Genomic DNA, 22,580 nt, shown 5'->3' on the forward strand with positions numbered 1-22,580 from the left:
ATGGTCATTAAAGACAAGGATGTACCTGAAATATTTGTAAGATCCTATGTGTCGCTGAGAGCTAATTCGGCACTAAATCAGCTACTCTGGTAAATTCTGTGTTCCGCAGTATTGACCTGGGGATGTGACAGGTGGAGGAGCCAAGGAAGACAGGAAACCTCCCTGGGATTTCTATTTGAAAAGTTTTTGTGCAGACTTAATTAATCTTCTGTCCCTGAGAACAGTGGACACTGGAAATTGAACCAAAGCCTCAGGCTAAGAAATTGCAATGTAAGCTCAGTAGGAAATGGAAATCTTTGATACATTATTAATATTCAGTGATATTTTGTGTAATTCAGCTGGGGCTGATCTGTGATTCTGTTCCTGAGCTGTTCAGGCGTCTCCTTCTCCCACAAGGTGGCAGTGGAAGGCTGCTGGGATGCACTGGCAGGCGAACATCGCTGCTCTGGCTTATCTGGTTCAGTAGCTGAACCTTCTTTATCAAGTTTTGATTTTACTTTATTTTTTTGTTGCAAAAGACAATTTCCCAAATAGTCAGAGTTGTGCCAAGTTAATTTTTTTTTTCTGTGGGGATTTTCTGCCCTGGAAAATTTCCTGTTTCAGAATGTAAACCAGCTTTTGGGAAAGCCGTAACAAGTCTGCTGAAAGTTGTTAAAAATGTCAAATTGTGTTGGTTCAGTTGCAAATGAGAAGGATGCTGGCAGAGGCAGGACATTGGTTTCCTCTATCAGTGGCAGGAAGTGGAGTCCATCCTGCTCCAGTTCCTGCAGCAGATTTTTAATGCAAGGATGCAGCTCCTGAGTATTGCAGACAGTGCACGCTGTTCCCTGTCACAGTGACAACCCACCCAGTGCTGTGTATTGACACCCAAAGTCCTGTGCTGAACACAAACAATTCCAAAATATTCCCTCCTGGTAAGCTTTGCACTTGTGAGGGTCACAGCTGACACATTCAGTGTCTCAGAGACCGGTCATACTCTCACTTCAGGTGCTGTTGGCTGCCTCTGCTCTGGGGTTGCAGCACTCTCTGCTTTTCTCTTACAGAAAGAATTCTTGAATTCTTTTGTTTTTTAAACAAGTACATGTGCTCTTCTGCTGGCAGAAGTTTAAAGGTCTGAGTTCACAGCAACAGTTATGGCAGCCAGTTTAGGGAATGTGATCACTGTGATGTTTGTTGCCTTTTCACTCTTCACCATAATGCTGAGTGACATTAATTAATGTGAAGGGATTACATAGATCATTAAAAGCTTCTCATGTATGTGCTGACTCCCCCAGCCCCAAACTTGGTGAGCTCTCAGGAGTACCAATGCTGTATTTTATTCCTCTGGCAGAGGGATTGCAGGGCTGTGTTCCCAGCTGGATCTGCAACCCAAGCACTCCTCACCTCATATTGGTGCAGTCCCGACAGCTAAGGAGGCACAAGGAGCTGCCGTGGGGACATGGTGGAGACACAGCACAGAAGGAGCAGCTCTGCTGTCTGAGGGACACACACAGAACTGAACATGGAACCATGGAATGGTTTGGGTTGGGAGGTTGGTCAGGATCTTACAGCTCATCTCATCCCACCCCCTGCCACGGGCAGGGACACCTTCCACTATCCCAGGTTGCTCCAAGCCCCGTCCAACTTGGCCTTGGGCACTTCCAGGGACAGGGCATGGGAAAGGACAGGCAAAATTGTCCAGACCTCCCTGATGAGAAGTGTTCCTGTAGTCTCAGCTGTCACACGTGTAACCTCACCCCATTGTAAACGTCCCGTGGAAACAGGAGTTCTGCAGGGATAAAGGGAGCTGGTTGTTTTGATTAACAAGTGGCAAAGATCACAAATCTCTTAATCTCTTGGATCAGCACCTGAACATGTTGAGTGAAGCAGAGCTGTGGGAAATAAAGAGGTTAATCTGCTGCTAGTGAAGCTGCTAATCAACCTGTAACCAAAGGGCTGAAATTCAGACACTGAAACTTGCACGAGCTGAGAATTCATTGTCCAGATTGAAACACAACGACAGCTCCCAGCAGCAAAGGCCTGAAAATGGGGAATTCTCAGCCCAGGCTTTTCGAGCCAGCTGTGAAAGGCTTTAGGACTATGATCTTGTTATCCCTCTGTCCTCAGCTTATTAAATAACTCGGCATTGTCAGGCTGTCTCCCCCCTCATTCCCAGCTCCAACACTCGCAGTCTGATGTGTTACCCTTCTCTCCTGCCTGGAAAGACAGAGCACATCCAGCTTCTGACAGTTTCTCTAATGACTGTTTCCAGTTGCAGTGGGCTGATGGGCAGAACATGTCAGCACAGGGATAAATTCAGGGAAGAACCGAAACCTGTTGCTTGGATAAGAGAGCAGGAAAGTTTCTTTTTCGACTGTTTCCATGTAGTTGCCAATGATTGACTTGCTGCTGGGGACATAGTTCATTATCTAACTTAAAGAATTGTATTTTGGGAACTGCTGTCAGCATTGTTGCCTGCAAAACTTGCACTTGCTTCTCCTCCCTCCTCCAGCTTATGGATAGTTATTTGCTGATGGCAACTCTCCAGTTTGTAGGAATGCATTGCTGGGATGCTGTACTTTTCCAGTTGTTTCCAGGGGAACAGTATCTGTACTTGAGGCTTTTGCTGAGGGTTTTTTTCTTATCTTTCTTTTTTCAGAGTGCATGTGAGTTTTTAAGATATGTACATGTATATATAAACATATATACGTGTGTGTATGCCTGAGAAATAGATATACGTGTGACAAAGACTTTTTAAGAATCACCGCAGTGTTTGGAGTAGGGATACTGTACTCTTCTTAAGAGGAGAAATTTCAAACATTTTAGAGTCTGAGTAGCCACATGGCTTTCCGTGTGCTGAACGAACCTCCTTGTGTACAGAGAGCCACACGTGTGCCTGGCTCCCCTTACTGGTGTTACCTGGATTTGGAAGAGCCAGAAGTCTGTCCTGGCTTCCAAGAAAACTGTCACTGTTGGTTCTAGTCTAGAGAGTGTAGTTCAGAGTCACTTCTAAGCTAGAAAGAGGTGGGAGGATTTGCAGAGGGCCTAGGAAGAGCTTTCCTCCAGAAGAGCCCCAACAAGCCCAGCCCCAGTTCACAATCAGCAGAGTCTCATTCCCAGAGACTGGGAGCAACTGTAATGATGAACCAGTTACTGGTGCAACTCCTGTTCTTACTGTGCTGGCTGTGGGACCTGGATTTATTGAAGATGGACCTGACAGGGATGGAGGGAACCTTGTCGTGGCCCCGTGCAGCTCATGTGGGGGTGTATCTCAGTTTTCAGTCCTGACAGCAGAACGAAATTCCTTTAACCCAGTCTGAGAAGAGGGTGGCTGTAGAACTTAGTGAGTGTTTAGCTTCCAAATTTGTTGCCAGGTCTTCACAGAATGCCAGAAAGCTTTGGGTTGGAAGGGAACTTACAGCTCATCTAATTCCACCCCCTGCCATGGGCAGGGACACCTTCCCCTAGACCAGGTGGCTCCAAGCCGTGTCCAGCCTGGCCTTGGACACTTCCAGGGATGGGGCAGCCACAGCTGCTCTGCCACATGTAGGTGATGTAAAACTCCCAAGTTTTGCACATTCTTGCTGTTCCCTCTGGGACTTGGTGATGTTCTGCCAAAGGACTCCATGGTGGTGAATGGTGTTTGCCAGAAACGCTTCAAGCTCTGAGTGCCTGAAGGAGTTCAGGATGGCAGGAAAAGAGACCAGTGTTGTAAAACAATTATCAGAAGACTGGATATTTCTTGGAGAAATAAATCTTTTGTTCTTGTTACCTGTGCACCAACCATCAGGGTATTGTAACTCTTTTTTGTGCATCATTCACCCTTGATTTGGCAGGGGTTTCTCGTCACAATAATTTCTTTTCCTCTGGCCAGGGTTCTCTAACATACAGACTTGCTCTTGTATTCCTGGTTTACCAGCCTGTATATTCAGCCTTCCTATTTCCCAGGTTGAATCTCCCCTTTTATTAGTATGGTATTGCAGCTCCTTTTGCCTTGACATGGTGATGAGTAGTTGGGATCCGTGTGAGTTATGCTGTCCTTGATGAAAGAGTTGACAGAGAAAAATAGGTGTTTTCTTGAAAATAGCCAGAATTAAGTGGGAGCCAGGTTCATCAGTCAGTTACCAGGTTTTTTCCTAGCTAATACACAAACCAGAAGCCTGTAGCTCTCTCAGGGCAGCAGGACACGCTTGTCTCTGTCTGTGAGAGCTGTAAACCTCTGCAGTGGTTTTGCTGACTCTCATATACACATCTTGAACAATTTCTATTCTTCTCCTTGAACTTACAGCCAAAACTCTGGTAAAAATCTGTTCTGCTTTATACATGCCTTGAGCTTGGTGTGATGGCTGCTCTTATTGCAAGTATTTCTCAGAGAAAGCTTATTGCAAGGAAACACAACACATAGGGCTGTTCCTTTGAAGATCTGCTTGGATCCTGAGATATCTGCTTGAATTAATAGGATGTCACAGGCACTGCACTTGAGCAAGCAGCGTGTTCCTTTAAAACATAATTAAAAACTCTGTGCATTGTTCAGAGGCTGCCTCACACCCCATTTGGTGCTTGTGCCCTGCAGCCTGCTGTGCTCTGCAGTGTTTCTGCTTTGGAGAGCAGCGTGTTGCTCTGCCTGTGCCATCCAGCCCAGCCCAGCCCTGAGCTGCATCTGACTCGCTGTCTCCTTCCTGTGCGTTTGTTCTCTTTCTCTCTTCCAGCCCATTTAGCACACTCAGGTCTCTCAAAATTCTGTTTGTAAGCAAAGCAACACATTGTAAAATCTGTCTTTTCCCTCCCTTCCCCCCAAATTAAAAAGCAAGTCACACGAGATCCTGAGCAGGGCACACCTGGGCCTGCACTGCCAGCAGGGCTGGGCTGCTGTGTGCAGTTACAGGCACTGCCAGCACAGCCCCTCCTCTGGCACCTGGAACAGGCTGTAGCTGCTCCCTCACAGAAACCAGCTCTGTCACTATGCAGTGGCTCTGCTGACTTGCCTCAGAAAATTCGGTTATCTCATGCTGTAAATGGCTTTGGGTGAGCTCCAGGAAGTGATGAATTGTGTAAATGGAAAGAACCCGAAAGTTGGCGATCGATTGCGGCTGCGGCCCAGGCTGAGCCGTGCTGACCTGCAGGATGTGCTCAGCTGAGGATCAAGTCCCTCTTACAGGCTGGACTCCCAGAATTGCTAATGATGCTGTAACATATCTGTATTTTTGTATAAATTCTGGGAGAGCAGAAGGAAAAAGCCTTGGAGGATGATGGGCTAAGAGACCCAAAATGGTTTTTCTCTTGCCATACCCACAGCAAAGCTGTGGCTGAACTGCACCGAGGGAATCCTGCAGCCTCCTGCAAAGTGCCTGGGCTGCCTCTGCTGCAGAGCCCTCCCCATGCCTGGGGCTGACCTGGTCCCCACGGATTTGCCAAACCTTTCCTGAAACTCAATTGAAAACCTGTTTTGTCCTCTCTGTACCTGTAGCTCCTGCATACCTGTGTCCTCAGTGCAGAGTAAATTCCACTGATTTAAATTCCACTGATTCAAAGCCGTTGCAGTAAACTGCCTACCATACTGAGCTACAAATTTACGTGGTTTATATATTTCAGGAATTTATACTTTTTTTACTATTGCTCTGAACTTCATTTGCAGTATATTTTGCAAATGCCTTCTTCCTCTAGGTGGCTTATTGCTTCTGGCTGCTGGGCAAACAGCAGTGATTCTGCTTGTGTCAAAAGCTGCAGAAAATGCTTATTGTTTCCTTAATGTGCCATTACCTGGACAGTGCACACACTGCAGCAGGGAGAGCAGGAGAGCTCATGCTCTGCAAAATTAGGAGTTGCACAGCTTTCACTCATCAAACAGCAGCTTTTTTGTTCATGAAACAGCAGATTTTTTGGGAGACAATCATCCCTCTGAAGTGTAGGCGCTTCCCGTGTTGGCATATCCATCACAGCTCATGTGTCTGTCTGGATAATCAATGGGAAGAAATGAGCTCCTCTGCAGTGCATCCACATGGGCTGTGCTGGAGGCTCCTCATGAAGGTGATAAATGACACCCTGGGAGTGCAGCTCTGCAAGCCCTCGGCTGGGGACATCTCCATTGCAGGCAGGGAGATGGAACTCCCAGGGCACAGTTCATAGAATCGTGGAATCTCCTGAGTGGGAAGGGATCTCAGGGATCATCAAGTCCAAATCCTGGCCCTGCACAGACACCCCAACAACCCCACCCTGGGCATCCCTGGGAGCGGTGTCCAAACACTCCTGGAGCTCTGGCAGCCTCAGGACCGTGCCCATTGCCTGGGGAGCCTGGGCAGTGCCCAGCACCCTCTGGAGGAAGAACCTTTTTCACAATATCCAGCCTGAACCTGCCCTGACACAGCTTCATGTCATTCCTTCGGGTCCTGTGCCCGGTCACAGAGAGCAGAGATCAGTGCCTGCCCCTCCAGGAGTCTCCAGTGCAGCATCCCTGGCACAGACTCGATCCTTTGCAATTTCCTTGGCCTCTGGAGATCAGAGATGTTCGGGGTGTTATTTATGAGGTCAAATTCTTGCACCAGTTTCAGGTGAGAAGACTCTCACGTGAGCCCCACAACCCCTGAGGAGCTGGGAGGTGACTGTCTGTGCCCCTGTGAAGGGGATTCCTCCTTGGAAGCCAGGCTGCATTTGCTGCACAGCTGAACCAGCACTGAATGCAGGTCCTGAGGGTGGATAAAACCCACCATGGCAGATTATTTTAGAATGATCCAAATTTCCTGATTCTCTGTGGTTCTGTCACAGTGCAGCAGTTTAGTGAACTTTCTAATAAATGTCTTAACATACTGGATCGGGTGCAAATCCTCTTCAGCTCATTACCTTTTCCATGAAGATGGTCTACTAAAACCAGGAAAAGAGTCCAAGGACAAAGTAAGTGATTCACCTTCATCCCTCACTTAGCTCACTGCCCTTTGGACACATCCAGACCTCTGGTACAGTGTTAACCTGGCAGTGATAGATCTGCACAGAACATTCCAGCACCCTCATCCCTGTACAGTGGGACAGTGTGAATAATCATTTCCTATTAACCAGGCTAAAGAGTCAAGTTTAATGAACTGTTCATTAGACTGAAGCCTCTCCTCCAGCATGGAAATCATTTACTGCTGTGAACTCCTTGACTCAGAGCACTCCCCAATTCCTCACCAGTTCCTCCCAGTCGGTGCCGGGGCAGAGGGTGCAGTTTATGTATTTTCATGTGAATAATTCTCTTGAATTCTCCCATCTTTGATGAAATCCAGTTGTGCCCAGGTCTGTGTTTTTAACTGTAGGTTTTTCAGCGTTAAGGAGCTTGGCTTACACAGAGTGTGAAGGTCATTTATTTAATTCCATTGCTCTTTCCAAGGCGTGTGTCTCCGTGATGCCTGCAGTTCAGCGGTTCCTGGCGTGATGGGTTTCATATTGATGAAGGCAGCAGATTGCAGGAATATGATCGTGACTATAATGACAGGAAGGAGGGTCTGAGGAATGCACCAGCGCAGGATTTCTGTTCTGAGATCTTTGTCTGAGTGAGAGGGCCTTTATGAGGAGTGGGGTTCTTTTTCTAATGATGCCATGGTTTGGAATGGAGCAAATAGTTTAGAGAATAGGTGCACCTTTTTAACAGAACATGTCCAGCACTAAAGGGTTTATTTAGAGGCTCTGGGAGAAGGTGCTGTGAACGTGTGTATTGTGTGCTCATGGGGAGGTTGTCCCAGAGAAACAGCAATAGCAGATGGAGCTAAAATTAATTTTTGTCCATGAGAAAGAGAATAATAGCTCAGGAGTCTACAGAGACAGGAAGGCAGATCATCTGCTTTTACTTTAACCTCTTCTGCACCTTTTTTTTTTTCCCAGGTCATATCTGACTCCGGTGCGGGATGAGGAAGCGGAATCACTGAGGAAGGCACGATCCAGACAGGCCCGGCAGACTCGCAGATCTACCCAGGTAAAGAATGCAAATGCTCACATTTGTGTGTAGGGTGAAGAGACCTGATGAACTGATTGCCCAGCAAAGCTGTGAGTGCTCCATGCCTGGAAGTGTCCAAGGCCAGGTCGGACAGGGCTTGGAGCAACCTGGTCTAGTGGAAGGTGTCCCTGCTCATGGCAGGGGGTGGAATGGGATGGTCTTTAAGGTCCCTTCCAATCCAAACCATTCCATGGTTCTGTAAAGAGGCAGGATTTTCTTCTGCTCTTACATTATTTCTTAGGGCAGGGGACTTGTCTGCACTTGTGGGGAAACACAAAAAGTGGAAAAGCTTTAGGTGTGAGAAAAAAGTAGGATTTAGGAATAAAGCAGAAGAGTTTAGAGATCAGCTTTGGCTGAAAAAACTTGAAGAAGATACAATTAATAGCAAGCAAGGACACTAAAACAATGGTTAGAGTTTCTAGGTTTGGCAGAGATAGGTTTAGAAGTTGCAAAAAATATGCTTAGCAAGATAGATAAGTTTAAGCTTAATAATGGAATATTGTGTGTTTTTATATAAGGTATAACAAGTGAGTATTGTGTACAACAGATGTACGTGCACTCATACTGTTTTGGAGAGGTTCTGGCAAAATTTTTTTCAAACAGTTATTACAAAACCCTCCCACAGACATACATGAGTTAGATTTCCAAGGTTTCCTTTCTGCAATGTACCTGCCTCTTAGTTTGTAGTGTGATCACATATATTTGGGTTGCTTTGAGTCAGTGATTATGTCAGTAGGCTGAGAAATACAGTAAAGGCATCAGAATTCTTCCCTTTCTCTTACCATAGGGATGAAACATGAGCCTGACCAGATGTGAGTCTGTGGCATTTTAAACTGACCTGGAAGATTGAAAATGTAATTTCAGGCTGGAGAAGTCTCCAGGGAGACTTTAGAGCCCCTTCCAGTGCCTAAAGGGGCTCCAAGAGAGCTGGGGAGGGACTTCGGACAAGGGCCTGGGGGGATAGCACAAGGGGGAATGGCTCCCCACTGCCAGAGGGCAGGGATAGATGGGATATTGGGAAGGAATTCTTGGCTGTGAGAGTGGTGAGAGGCTGTGGCTGCCCCTGGATCCCTGGAGGTGTTCAGGGCCAGGTTGGACAAGGCTTGGAGCAACCTGGACTACTAGAAGGTGTCCCTGCCCATGGCAGGGGGTGGAACGAGATGGGCTTTAAGGTTCCTTCCAACCCAAACCAGTCTGGGGTTCGATGATTCTGTTCCCTGCAGGGTGTGACCCTGACGGACCTGCAGGAGGCCGAGCGCACGTTCAGCCGCTCGCGGGCGGAGCGCCAGGCGCAGGAGCAGCAGAGCGACAGAGCCGGCAGCGCCGAGGACAGCGGCGAGAGGCAGGAGAGCCGCGCACAGTGGGGCAGGAGCGCGGACGATGAGGTGATCCTGCTGCCCCAGTACCCCTTGCCTGAGAGCTAATGAAACCATTTAGGAGGGCTGAGATCAGGAGAAATTCTTTGGGGGTTATCTTTTTATTCTGACGGGGACAGACCAGCTGGAAAGAAGCGCAGCTGACTGAGGAGCAGCACTTCAGCACGAGGGAGGTGGATCTGGAGGTGCTGGAGCTTAGCTGTGCCTTTGTTGTCCTCTGGGAATTTCACCTTTCTGTCTCCTGCCAGAAAATAAAACGGTGTAAATCCCAGAAAGCATAATGAGAAGGCTAATGATAGAAATGTGGCCTGGATCCATCCTTGCTTGTGCAGTGTAGGCGGAGGCTTTGTGTTCACGTTTTTCCACGGATACTCCATGTATAACGGAAGGCTGGAGAGACTAGTTTTCTGCCCCTGCCACCACCTCTTGTTTTTTTCACTCTAAATCATTTATTTCTGTTAGATAACTCATTTCTCCTACCATGAGCTGTAGGAACACAGGGATGGATCCCAGATCTCCCAGCTATGGAGGGTGCTCTTACACTGTAGCTGTACAGTGATTTTAACATTCATCCTTATCTGATAGAATGGAACTGATCTGGCAAGTGCAGGTGATCACTTCCAGCAGCAGTGAAGAAAACATTGCACTCTGAAATCCAAACATTGCATTCCTTGAAATCCAAAATCTCCTACTTCTTTCTCATGGTACTGTTTTTCTGTCATGGCTTTTTGTTTCTAGACCGTCTATCGGCGATTGAGGGGCCCAGCACAGCCCGACAAACCCACGACGCCTGTGTCTCCTTCCACAGCAGCACCTCTGCTCTATACAAGCTCATACCTGACTCGAACAAATAAATATTTAGGGCCAGACTCTGTGAATCCAGCGGATTTCAGAGCGGCAGCCACAGAGATGGAGAAAAATGGTACGTACCAGGAGAGTGAAGAACCGGCAAAGCTCAAGGCTTTTCTTGTGGTTTAGAACTTCCAGTGTGTACAGATAGAACAAGTTTACTTGTTACTCTGAGGGAAGCTGCCACCTCACAAAACAAATGTTATTTGTTTAAATGAAGTTAAGCAAATTCCTGTTGCTTGTAACAGAGGGATAAAAGGATATTTTCCATTTTGGATGGAATGTGATCTTGAGACAGTGATCATGGAGCATTTAGATATCAGAGCTGGGGAAAGAGGTTCCCCTAGTACAGTTTGTCCTCAGAACAGGAGTAAGTCAGGATGACTTGTGGGGAGCTGGGGTAACCTCCCTGGCTCTGATGAGAGAAGGAGTGTGAGTATCCAGCTGTAGTGGACACTGAGATTCCATTTCATTTGGTTTAATAACTCCTTTGTAATATAACACAAGGCAAGATGACCTTGAGCAGCTTAAAAAGAACCCCAGAACCTTAGCAAAAGCACAGATGTAAATCACTGAAACCAAAGCAGTCTTTCTTTGCTTGGCCAGAGTGTGAAGATCAGGATTCAGACGACAGATCCCTGAACAAACAGTCGATCCGAGAGCGGCGACGGCCGAAAGAGAGAAGGAGAGGCACCGGCATCATCTTCTCAACACAAGATGTAAGTTTGAGTTCCTTAGAAAGAGAAACTCCAGGGTGAATTTTCTTCCAATTCCAAGCTTCAGGGTTTTTTTCCCAGTCCATTGATTTCCCAGGTCACAAGCCACCTGAAGTATTTTCAAATTTCTTCAAGCCCAAATTTGTCTGCTCTTTAGGGCCTCTGAAAGAAAGACAATAGGAAGAAGAGCTGTGTCATGGTCATTTCTCTTAGTTCTGGTCTCAGAGGATTTCTTCAGTCTGAGGGAAGAAATCCAACCCTCCAAAGTTTGGTTAGAGCCTCAGCTAGGAAAACAGATCACCTTTTTCAGGAGAGAATAAGAATTATGAAATTATGGTTAACAAGTTGAGTCCAGAGTCAGCTGGGATGCCATGGTAGTTCATATTTGCTCCATGAAATCTTGGAGCAGTTACAAAGAGCAGTGGCTTAGAGAGGCTATGCAAGGGCAGGATACCTGGGATGACTCCAGTGTTTCCACCTGGAGTCTAACTGAAGTGGAGATACTGACATAATATTAACTTCCAAAAGTATTTCAGATGTGCAGTTTTTCCAAGTTTTTTTTCCCTCGGTGTGTTAGGGACTTCCTCACAACTCCTCAGAAGCATTGGAATGGCAGGAGCCATCTCAAGAGAGTCATTCTGTCCTCAATACCAAGATCTTCTAAGTGGCCATTAGGTCACCAAACCAGATCTGATAATTAGCCAAAAGCATCTGGACAGGCATTTCTTTTGACAGAATTTTTCTTAACTTTAGCATCAAATCATTTTTTCACTGAAAGGGTGGTTAGGGACTGGCACAGGCTGCCCAGAGCAGTGGTGGAGTCCTTGTTCCTGGAAGGGTTCAAAACACAGATAGACTTGGCATTTTGTGATGTGGTTGAGTTGGTGTGTTCGGTCAAAGGTTGGACTTGCTGGTCTTGGAGGTCTTTGCCAACCTTAATGATTCTGTGATTCTATAAACAATACATTATCTTCTTGTGATAAAGTTTTGTTCTCTCCAAAGCTGCCTAATTATATTGTTTGCCTTTCCTTTCCTCCTAGGATGATGATGAAGTTGATGGAAATGAGGAAGTGAAGGAAACTCGGGTAAGTGAGACCATATTTCTGAGTTCCAAGTATCAATTCCTTATTGATTTCTCTTCTGAAAGATAAGGTATATCTGCAGAGTGGCCTGAGTTCAAAGTTGGCTCCTGGAGAGCTGCACAGGAGTTGTGGAGCCTGGAGGGAATGCAGCAGTGGGGCTGCAGTGCCAGGGCAGTGGGATCTGAGGTGTCCTGGGGAAGGTGTGACCTTGGATCTCGGAATCACTGTTATTTTGAACAGTATGTTCTGTATTTCTGAAATCTGCTCTCCCGTCCCCTCGCGAATTTGTTTTCCTGTGGGAAATGTTCTCTGCAGGCAGCATGTCAGAGGTTGTCCCATGTTCCCCTGTTCTTGCAATATTCTCATCCTTTGAGGCCCTTTCTTTCCTTTTATAATAATTACTGAGTCTTTCCAAATTGCCTTGGTTTCCTTTGGTTTTGTTTGTCTTTGTCTGAAACACGTTTGAGCCTGACAACATGACTGACTCTGACAATGTCAAAGCTAAATACGTTTCCAAGCTATTACAGCACAATGTGGAAGACCTGGGAGAAATAGCAAATGGAAGGTTGCATAGGGGTCAGCCTGCTTGTGGGATGTTTCATTTTTGCTGGAAAAAGTTGAACTTTCCCTGTGCTTTGCAATGCAGTAGAGTGATTGAAGCATCACTTCGTTGCAATTACCTGGTTCTTTGCTGAAAATTAGCAATAACACTCTTCAGACTCTATTTTTGTTTTTCTTCTTGCAATATTCAGTCAGAATGCGGCAAAGTCACGGCGAGCCTTGCTGGGACCAGAGACTCATGTGGTGCTGGGATGGCTTTTAGCATGTGCTTATCTTTCCATGCCAGCCGTTGCTTTCCCAGTGCTTACTTTGCACTTTACTCCACTTGAAATGTGAGATATTCCTGCTCACAGAAGCATCACCTGCTTCAAGGAGCCCAGCTCTTCCCACAGGAGTTTCTGCTCATCACAGTGCAGAGCTTCCTGAAATCTTCACTGCACCCTGCAGGAAAGATTTGGCCATTTATCGTCATTAAAATTGTTTTGACATTTCTGCTGCCTCACTGTAAGACTGAAGGAGGGGAGTTTTGTAATGTGTAAAAAGTAATAATCATAATAGGGACACCTTGTTTCCAGCAGGCATGTTTGGGACTTGCTGGGAATGTCTTGTTCTTCTGGGAAGTTGTCCCAGATTACCTAAATTAAGACAAAAGAGTAGCTGAGGCTGCAGCTTTGGAGGCTTCCTGGAGTCTAGTCCTAAAATTGCTGAAAATTTTATTGAGCACAGTCCTCACTGCTCATGTAAATGGATAAGCTGGACTTTGGGAGAACCCAGCTGCCCAAAAATTCAAGGTCACCCAGTCTCTTACAATTAGTAATGCTGGTTTTCCCCAAATTAACAGCAAGGATTCCTTTTGTCTAACACTTTGCATGATTTTCTTGTGGGATCCATCTAACAGCAGAGCAATTTCCCTTCAGTTCCATCAGCCCCTTTGTGCAGGTGCTTCGGGGCGCCAGCACCGTGGTTTCTTATGCACCCAACGTGCCTTAGACCTGGGTTAGACTCTCCTCCCACTCTGCTGGAGCTGTTTTTCCCATTTTCCCAGTCCTCTTGTTTTTATCCAGTTCCCGGTTTTATTTTCTTCAATGCATGCCTCCAACATCATGTCACTTGGTCAGTCTTCCCTGGTTTATTTGAGATCCAAATCAGAGATATCTGTCCTAACTAGCCATCGCTTTGGCAGGAATCGTGGAACAGCTCTCTGTTTTCCGTTCTAGTGCCAATAAAAAAGTACAGTTAATAATCATTAATTCATCAATAACTATAATTCTAGAATGGCAGGTGCCAAATGTCACCAGGTTGTGAACTTGAGCCCATTTTAGTAGCAGAACCCCAAAGAATCTGATTTTATGGGAACAGTTACGTTTTTCCTCCAGTGTTTATATCTTGGCTGATATCAGGATGATTTTCATGGAAGGCAAAAAAAGGCCTTACTTGAAATCCCTCCTCCAAGCTCTGCAATGCTGGCGACTAGCACAGGAAAAGTAAAGGCAGTTTTGGGAAGAAAAAAAGGAGCAAATACATGTTGTTCTAATTCTCAGAAGTGGATGAATTATTTTGGCTGAGCTCACAAGCACCAGTGGGAAACCAGCCCAGACACTTTGGCTGAGCTTTAGGCAACTGAGTGGTCTCGTAGTGGGATGTGTCAGGATCCTCCATGTGTTCTGCTCCCACCCCACCTCCCTCCTTGGGATGCAGACTGCCTGGATGCGCTGTGGAAAGTTGGAAGAGCAGACAAAGTTTTATTGTGGAATAAATGTCCAAGGCTACAAGGACTTTAGCTGGAAAAAACCTCTGGGGAAGCAGCTTTAGGAGAACTTTTTACGTGGTTCCAGTGGGAAGGAGCTGTGAAGGAGAGAGTTTTTGTGAGGTCTGGGGAGACCTGAGCTCAAAGCAGAGGTGAGGGAAAAGTTTGGCCACAGTCTTGTCTCTGTTTCTCAGAAAGTAAAAATTGGGAGTGTCTGAAAGCTCATGTTAGACCTAGACTGAGCCGGGGGAGGCTGGAGCTGGGAAACCTTCCCTGTTCCCTCGAGCCACTGCCTGTGAAATACCAGGGGGAATTCCAGTCTTGGTGAGGCCAGTGAGGACAAATGCAACAGAGTCAGTGCAGATGGGGATCAATGGCCTAGTCTGGGATGCAGCAGCTGGAGGATGGTGATGAAGACGAAAGAGAATGGTCCAGTGTTCCATTTCTTTATCCCTGACTCTGCTGGCTTTGACTTGACCCCAACTTAAAATGATAGAATCTATTACAGACTGGTTTGGGTTGGAAGGGACCTTAAAGCCCATCCAATTCCAACCCTGCCATGGGCAGGGACACCTTCCACTGTCCCATGTTGCTCCAAGCCCATTTCAATCTGGCCTTGGACATTTCCAGGGATGGGGCAGCCACAGCTTCCCTGGGCAACTTCTGCCATTGCTATTGCACAGCAGGAACAATTGGGAACAAATTGGAAGAAAAGGGTATTTTAAATGACAGAGGATAGAGAACAAGTAGAAAATGTTTATAATCATTTAAAGGATTGTTTCTCCTTGCAGTTCTCTGCTGGAGCATTACAGATGTGCCTCACCCACGGGAGAGTTTGTCAAAGGAAAACTTTAAATTCAGAGGAAGACACTGAGTGTTGTGTTCGTAAAATAACAATTTCTGGGCAGTAAAAGTATCAAAGAAAATGTCTGTTGTCATGAACTGCCTTCAGGACAGTCTGTATAGCCCAGTATAAACCTCAGACACACTAATGGAATTAAGTTTTTTGGAAGAATAGCACTGAAACATTTGATTGTGGATTACAATTGCAGTAAGTGGATTAAATAGGCTCCATTCCTGTCTCCCTGCACTTTGATTTATGGAATGAACCAGGCTCACTCTGCTTTGTAAATAAGTGTTCTGCCTGCTTGTACTGTTACCATGAAATCACCAGATGCAACTGGACACCAATATAAATTAAATTTCTGTCCTAGAAGGGCTGAATTTCTAAGCTTAATTCCACGAGTTCTAAGGGAGGACCAATGAACTGGAAAATTCCTTATGCAAACTAAATGTCTTAATGTTATTGCTGATTCAGAGCTATGACCTGGGAGTCTTGATTTTGGTGTGTCCTATTTTTTCACCCATATTTTTGCTTTTAGTGCCATTTTATCCTTCCACGAAGGCTTCAGTTCAGCTTTTGTCATTGTGCTGTTTGCGTTTTTGTGAAAGGTGGATGCGATGAATAATTAGAAGATTAGGAGTAGCTTTTGTTAAGTGTTTTGTGAATGTCCTGTTGTAGCCAGACTGGGTGTTCTGGGAGCCCTGGGAGTCTCCAGTTGTTGTTGCCCCTTTCCCAGTGTCGTGCCGGCTGACCCCATGCCCATGGACTGTTTGGAAGCCAAGGAAGGCTCTGAGTCCTCCACTTTCAGGACTCACATTGCCTAATATGGTAAGGTATGTCTGCAAGAGCTGAGCTATTTTGCTGGGATACCAGGGAAAGTTGACCAGTAAAAGGAACAAAATAGGTGAACTTCTGGCCAGCTGATAAGAAACTAAAATCCTTTCAATTCAGACAGGGCTATATGGTGGTGTTCATCCTATGCCTCATTGCTGCTGGCCCAGGGTCCCTTCTGGGGATTAAGGATATGAGTATTTTTCCCTGGTTTTACCCTTGAATGTTTATTTCTAGCAGAGATGTGTGTGATGTGGGAGGGAAACCATCTGGCCCCTGTCCAAGGGCACGTAGGTGGCACCATGCGTCACTTGCATCGTGTAGTTAAATTAGAGAGCATTTAATTCTATGTAACATAACGCTGGGAGAGATTGGCTCTGGTTAGTCCTGTTTATAAACAAATTGCTCTAATGGGCTGTGTATGCTGCAAGGAAAGATCTTTAAAATGTATAGCAATATAAAACAGCAGCAAAGTGCTGCAGGAGGGAGCATGAGCTGAGCCTTTGCCATAGAGCTTGAATATGGTGAAGAGCATCCTCATGGTGTTTGGAGTGCCCTGGATTCTCTGGGGGGTGGAGGGGGCAGACAGCAGAGAAATTAAAATTCATTCTGCAAATATTTCTACAAAAATGCTTCATATCTGCACAGAGGATTTGCCTTGTGAGTTCTCCAGCCTGATGTGCTTGTGTTGGATTTTTTTAACCTCAGTACGTGGAGAAGGGCATCAGCCTTGGGTGGCTGCTCTCCTTATTGGTGCAGCACTTCACTCCTCAGCCTGGCTCTGAGCACCAATTTACAGCTCTGGGAGAACATATTGTTTGTGCCTAAAGCCAAGTGATCCAAGTGGGTTATGTGACTACAGGGTTACAGCTAAATGCCTTCAGGTGAATTCCTCTAACTCACCGAGTTGCTGAATTAGGAAGGTGTAATGTGAAGCTGTGATGGGGATGGGAATGAGTAACACAAGACCAGCTAAAATCCAGTCTGTGAGTCCTGGGAAGATGAAGCAAAACAGCCAGTCCTCCAGGAGTGATTTCCAAGGTCACAAACTCATAACTACTTAAGGTAACTTTATGCTTTAGCATCTTGTTTAGTAGATTGCTGTCAGACTTGTGGTGCAGTCTGAGGTGACTGATGTGTCCCAGTTGTCAGCAAGTCATTCCCCTGCAGCCATGGGGCTGGAATTGGCCCTGCAGCAGTCACCCTCAGCTCCCTTGGCTGCTGATGGCATTGCTGGGAGGCCTGTGCAGTCAGTTCAGATGATCCCAGTTCACCCCAGGCTCCTTTTCCTTTGCACCCATGGCAGCTATTGCACAGGGGTCTCAGGATCCTCTTGCTTTCTTCCCAGAAGGAGCAGTGTGATGGATAGGGTGGCAGCAGGATCCATGACACTTGTGTGCTTCTCTCCAGTGCTGTGTGGACACAGCACGGCCGCTCCAGGAAATGGGAGTGCTCACTTCAATGTGAATGTTAGCCCAGACCCACTGGCCTGAGGAGCAGCATTGCTCCTGGACCATATCCCAAAGACAGAATTAATCTCATTATTGTTTTATATCTAACTGTGTTTATAATTCTTGACTTTTTAAAGGTTAACAGTGTATGGTTGTGCTTATACCTGTAACAGAGATCGTGTCACTTTTTGTGGGAAACTGTCAAAGTCTGTCTCCTTGTGAAATGTTCAAAACTATGGAAAGGAGAAATATCTCTGACTGCTGAACTACTTGGAGCAGGTTCTGGCCCCCTCTGGGAGCTGATGGTCGTACCTCAGTGTCAGTCATCCAGTGGGCTGGGGGAGGATGTCTCTCCTGACGTGATTGAAGTCATCCTCTGCTGAATTAAAATTTCTGCCTACAGCAGTAGATATCTGGGTGGGCCTTAGTGGCTGTGTTGTGGTGGCAGGTGCTGCCTCGGAGAAAAGAGATTGGGGGCAGTGGGAGCGGGGCTGCAGCACATGGAACTGGGATGTAACATGTTCAGGCCCTGCTGTCTGGCCCTTCTCCCCAGTGTGAGAATCTGCATCCAGCTCTGGGGTCCCAGCACAAGAAGGATGTGGAACTACTGGAATGAGTCCAGATAAGGCCACAGAGATGCTCTGAGAGCTCTGGAGCCCCTCTGCTCTGCAGCCAGACTGGGAGAGCTGGGGGTGTTCACCTGGAGAAGAGGAGGCTCCAGGGAGACCTCAGAGCCGCTTCCAGGGCCTAAAGGGGCCCCAAGAGAGCTGGAGAGGGACTGGGTACAAGGCACGGAGTGACAGAACAAGGGGAATGGCTTCCCACTGCCAGAGGGCCGGGATAGATGGGATATTGGGAAGGAATTTTTGGCTGTGAGGATGGGGAGGCCCTGGCACAGGGTGCCCAGAGAAGCTGTGGCTGCCCCATTCCTGGAAGTGTTCAGGGCCAGGTTAGATGGGGCTTGGAGACCCCTGGGCTAGTGGAAGGTGTCCCTGCCCATGGCAGGGGGTGGGATGAGATGAGTTTTAAGGTCCCTTCCAACCCAAACCATTCTGACACTCTGGTATTCTATGGATGCTTCTCTGTGGCAAAGCCCCTCATCTCCTGCCATCCTGTGCAGGCTGGTGCAGTCACACATTTATGTAGTAAATTATTTATCTCCCAGACATGTCCAGAAGGAGCAAAAAGTAGAAGCTGTATTGCCTCATGGCTAGCAGGGAACTTCGGAGTAATCTAAATTTGTTTGGAAAATTGGAGTCAAATTCTCTGGCAGTAAAATATCTTTTGGAAACAACCACAGTAGGAAAAATGGCATGTTACTGTGATATAAGTGTGGTGATGTTGTTTGTCCCTCGTGTCTCTAAAAGGTCACTTTTTGTTTGGAGTTTATATCCTCCCACATGCTTCTCTTCAGAACCAGCCTCATGTTTGGAAAGTCATTGTTAGTTTTTGCTCTTGGACATGGACTTTGCTATGAAAAGTAACATTATTTGGCAGAAGCTGCTTCATTGTTTGGTACGTCAAGATATTGAATCCTTAAGCTGCAAAACTCCTTCTGGCAGGCATTTCCCACCTGCTCTACTTAATTTACACCTCATTGCTCATTATAGGGAGCCTGTAAGAAAGATGGAGAGGGACTTTTTACAAGAGCATGTAGTGACAGGACAAGGTGAAACGGCTTCCCAGTGACAGAGAAAAGGTTTAGATCAGGTATTTGGAAGAAATTCTTCCCTGTTAGGGTGCTGAGGCCCTGGCACAGGGTGCCCAGAGCAGCTGTGGCTGCCCCATCCCTGGGAGTGTCCAAGGCCAGGCTGGATGGGGCTTGCAAGAGCAGCCTGGGATAGTGGAAGGTGTCCCTGCCCATGGCAGGGGCTGGATGAGATTTGAGGTCACTTCAAACCCAGGCCATTTGTGATTCTACAGCAGGTACCTACCAGGTACCCAATGCTGGGCACTGTTGTGGGTGAGTTTGGGTGTTTTACCATACAGGGAGTCTTTTCATTCATCTTAGATTTCATCCTTGGCAGTGGACATAACCTTCTGCACCACAGCGTGCTGCTGGTGAGGGATGGTCAGAAATAGGCTTGAAGCACAGTTGGATGGCAGTGTGTTGAAGTTACAGATTTGCCTGGCCAGTGGCACTGGAGTATTGTTGTGTGACAGCCATGCACTTCCACAGCTGAGCTGACAGACAGGTTTTACAGCCATGGAATGGCTGTGGTGGGTACAGAGAATCTGATGAATGTAGATAAAGAGTAGAATGGATCATGACTATTGTGAGGGCCCTGAGATTTTTATTTCTCTATGTCATATTTTGGAAAGTCCCTTAGCTTGAAATAGCTGTTTCCATCTGGTTCTTGTACTGCTGTTTGCTTTCTCAGCTTCCCTGACATGGCCTGTTCATAGCTGTGCAAATTGCTGTTGCATTCCTCCTTGTAAGAAACCTGGGTGGGAAGAGGGAACCTGTCGGGAAACACTTGCTGAGTGCAACTGCCAGACAGCTTCCCCTGGAAAATATTATGTTCCACACTACTTTATCCTTAATGGTTGGAACTGGGTGAAATCAATTCATTTTTTGCATGAGCAGTGCTCAAACTGGAATTGTGAGTGGACAGAGGAAAGCATCTCTCTGGATTTGCTGAAGCCTGTCCAGAGAAGGGCAACAGAGCTGGAGAAGGGTCTGGAGCACAGTTCCAGTGAAGACCAGCTGAGGGAGCTGGGAAAGGGGCTCAGCCTGGAGAAAAGGGGGATCAGGGGGGACCTTGTGGCTCTGCACAACTCCCTGATAGGAGGGGGCAGCCGGGACGAGGGTCGGGCTCTGCTGCCAGGGAACAGGGACAGGACAAGAGGAAACGGCCTCAGGCTGGGCCAGGGGAGGTTCAGGTTGGATATTGCAGAAAATTTCTTCCCTGAAGGGGTGGTCAGGCCCTGGCACAGCCACCCAGGGCAGTGGTGGAGTCACCATCCTTGGAAGTGTTCAAAAAACATGTGGATGTGGCACCAGGGGACATGGGTTAGTGGTGAACATGGCAGTGCTGGGGGAGCAGTTGGATTCAAAGGTTTTTCCAACAATCCTTGATCCTGTGATTCTGTGGTTTTATTGTGATGCATTTTTTGAACAAAGCACGGTACTGAGTTCAGGAAAGAAGCCTCACTGTGAAAAGGCAGAGCCAGGTCATGAAGCAACCTCTCCTTAGACACCAGACCAATCTCTGGTGTACAGACCTGGCCAGGATTATGGGGTGACAATAGGCAGTGCTGGGGTTGCCTCAGGGGTTGTGCCCATGGCTGCATTTACAGCCTGAATGAAATCCTGTCTGTGATCTTCGAGACATTTATGTTTTGCAAAACTGCCGCATCTGTCCCCTCCAACAGGAGCCTTTTGTGGCGCTGGTTTGTTGTTGCTGGTTATTGCCACTGTTGCCACCCATTTCTGTAACCTCTCACCATCAGCCTGTCAGGGGAGATTTAGGCTGGATATTGTGAAAAAGGTTCTTCCTCCAGAGGGTGCTGGGCACTGCCCAGGCTCCCCAGGGAATGGGTACTGCCCTGAGGCTGCCAGAGCTCCAGGAGCATTTGGACACCATTCCCAGGGATGCCCAGGGTGGGGTTGTTGGGGTGTCTGTGCAGGGCCAGGGGTTGCACTCGATGATCCCTGTGGGTCACTTCTGACTCAGGATATTCTGTGATTCTATGAAATACAGTTTAATAGCACATTCAGAGAGGGAACATGAACACCTGTGGGCTCTCCAGAAACATTTCTGCCTTTGATATTCTTGAACTGTGGGTTTGTCTGCCCCTTCCAGGCCCTATCTCAGGTTCCCTGTGCCTTTGCTATAGAAGTGCAGATGTAGATTGGTTTACTGGGCTTGTCCTGAGCTTTATCTTCAAATGATGATGAACTCAAGACAGTGAAACCATCTCCCTCTCTGCAGGCTTTACTTTATATCCAGTTCTCCCCCTCTGAAGTTAGGGGTGTCCCCAGAGGGGTCTGTGAACTGCCCAGCTTCTCATTCTGCTGTACCTGCTGGCTTTACACTTACCTGTTCTTCCAAAAACTCAACTCTGCTCCACAGAACTGCTGGAAGATGTTTCTCCTGCATGCAGAAGTGGGCACTTGCAGGTGCTAAAATGATGTTTCCCTGCTGAGAATGGTGCTTTTTGAACTTGCTTCACCCTTGCTTTTTATTATCTCTATTTATAAGAAAGGCAAAAGAAAATAACTCTGAAATGTTGTATTTTAAATGTGCTGTTCTCAGCCCTCACTAAATGATCTGCATGTGCTGCTCGGTGCTAATCCAGGTATGCCTAAGGCATGGTGCTTCCAGCTTTTTTGTGATAAATTTGGAGATGGGAATAAAAAGTGGGAGGAGAATGATGCTATAGATGCAATTATAGACTCTCAGCTGCTGTGTGTGTGTCTGGGAGGAGAGGAAGATCCTTCTACTTCCGATCTGCGTGGTACCCCAGGAGATCTGCTCCTGGGAATCCTGGCCTGTGCACTGCAGATGGAAGTGTTCCCTCCTCTGATTCGGATTCCATTTATGGAAAACTCCAGCAGAGCCTGCACATCCCATTTACAGCACAGCTACTGCCTGACTGTGTTGTTTTGTTCCAGTCCTTCAGCCCAACATAACCCTGACTGCCTTCTGCAGTGCTAAATAAACCCTGCAAGCTGTATTTGACCCTGTTAAAGCTTGAGATTAATTTAAAAGTAATTTATTTACAGTAGGGTTTATATATCATGTACAGTTGCTATATAGCAGTAATAATAATAGTAATAATAATAATTTGAATTATTAAATCTTGAGATACAAAGTTCCATTAAATAAGTTAAATCAAATGCCCAGAAGTACAAATTGTAGACTAGAGTACAAGTAATGTTTTAATAACTTCTTTGTTGGCCTTGTTACTGCTAAAGGAGTTCACATGTATGTGTATGTTCAGCTATATCTGTATATACAGTTCCTTGGCTGTTCCATACACACAATTCCTTGGCTATACTTGCTGTACAGCACATTAGTTTCTGTCATCCAGCAGCTCCTCAGCTCCCCATGACTATGCCCCAGGAATAAAAATCTGTATTTTGGAGTCAGTTTTTCTCTCACTGTACAAAGACACTTGGTCAAAATTACCTGCTCAGGTTATCTACAGTGTTGTGAGAATGTAACTGTTACTAAG

At 46.6% G+C, this 22,580-nt stretch overlaps 1 protein-coding gene across 8 annotated transcripts in view; it reads left to right on the forward strand.

Annotated features, from left to right (window-relative positions):
• PPP1R12B (protein phosphatase 1 regulatory subunit 12B) overlaps nt 1–22,580 on the forward strand; it is a 130,365-nt gene that overhangs the window by 69,959 nt on the left and 37,826 nt on the right. For all 8 annotated transcript variants that reach the window (XM_032132789.1, XM_032132787.1, XM_032132791.1 and 5 more), the window contains 5 exons: nt 7,831–7,921; nt 9,166–9,327; nt 10,057–10,240; nt 10,774–10,886; nt 11,924–11,968. In XM_032132789.1, coding sequence (XP_031988680.1) covers nt 7,831–7,921; nt 9,166–9,327; nt 10,057–10,240; nt 10,774–10,886; nt 11,924–11,968 — 595 coding nt within the window. The remainder of the gene's footprint in view (nt 1–7,830; nt 7,922–9,165; nt 9,328–10,056; nt 10,241–10,773; nt 10,887–11,923; nt 11,969–22,580) is intronic.

This window comes from Corvus moneduloides, chromosome 24 (genome assembly GCF_009650955.1).
Source record: "Corvus moneduloides isolate bCorMon1 chromosome 24, bCorMon1.pri, whole genome shotgun sequence".
Classification (NCBI taxonomy): domain Eukaryota; kingdom Metazoa; phylum Chordata; class Aves; order Passeriformes; family Corvidae; genus Corvus; species Corvus moneduloides.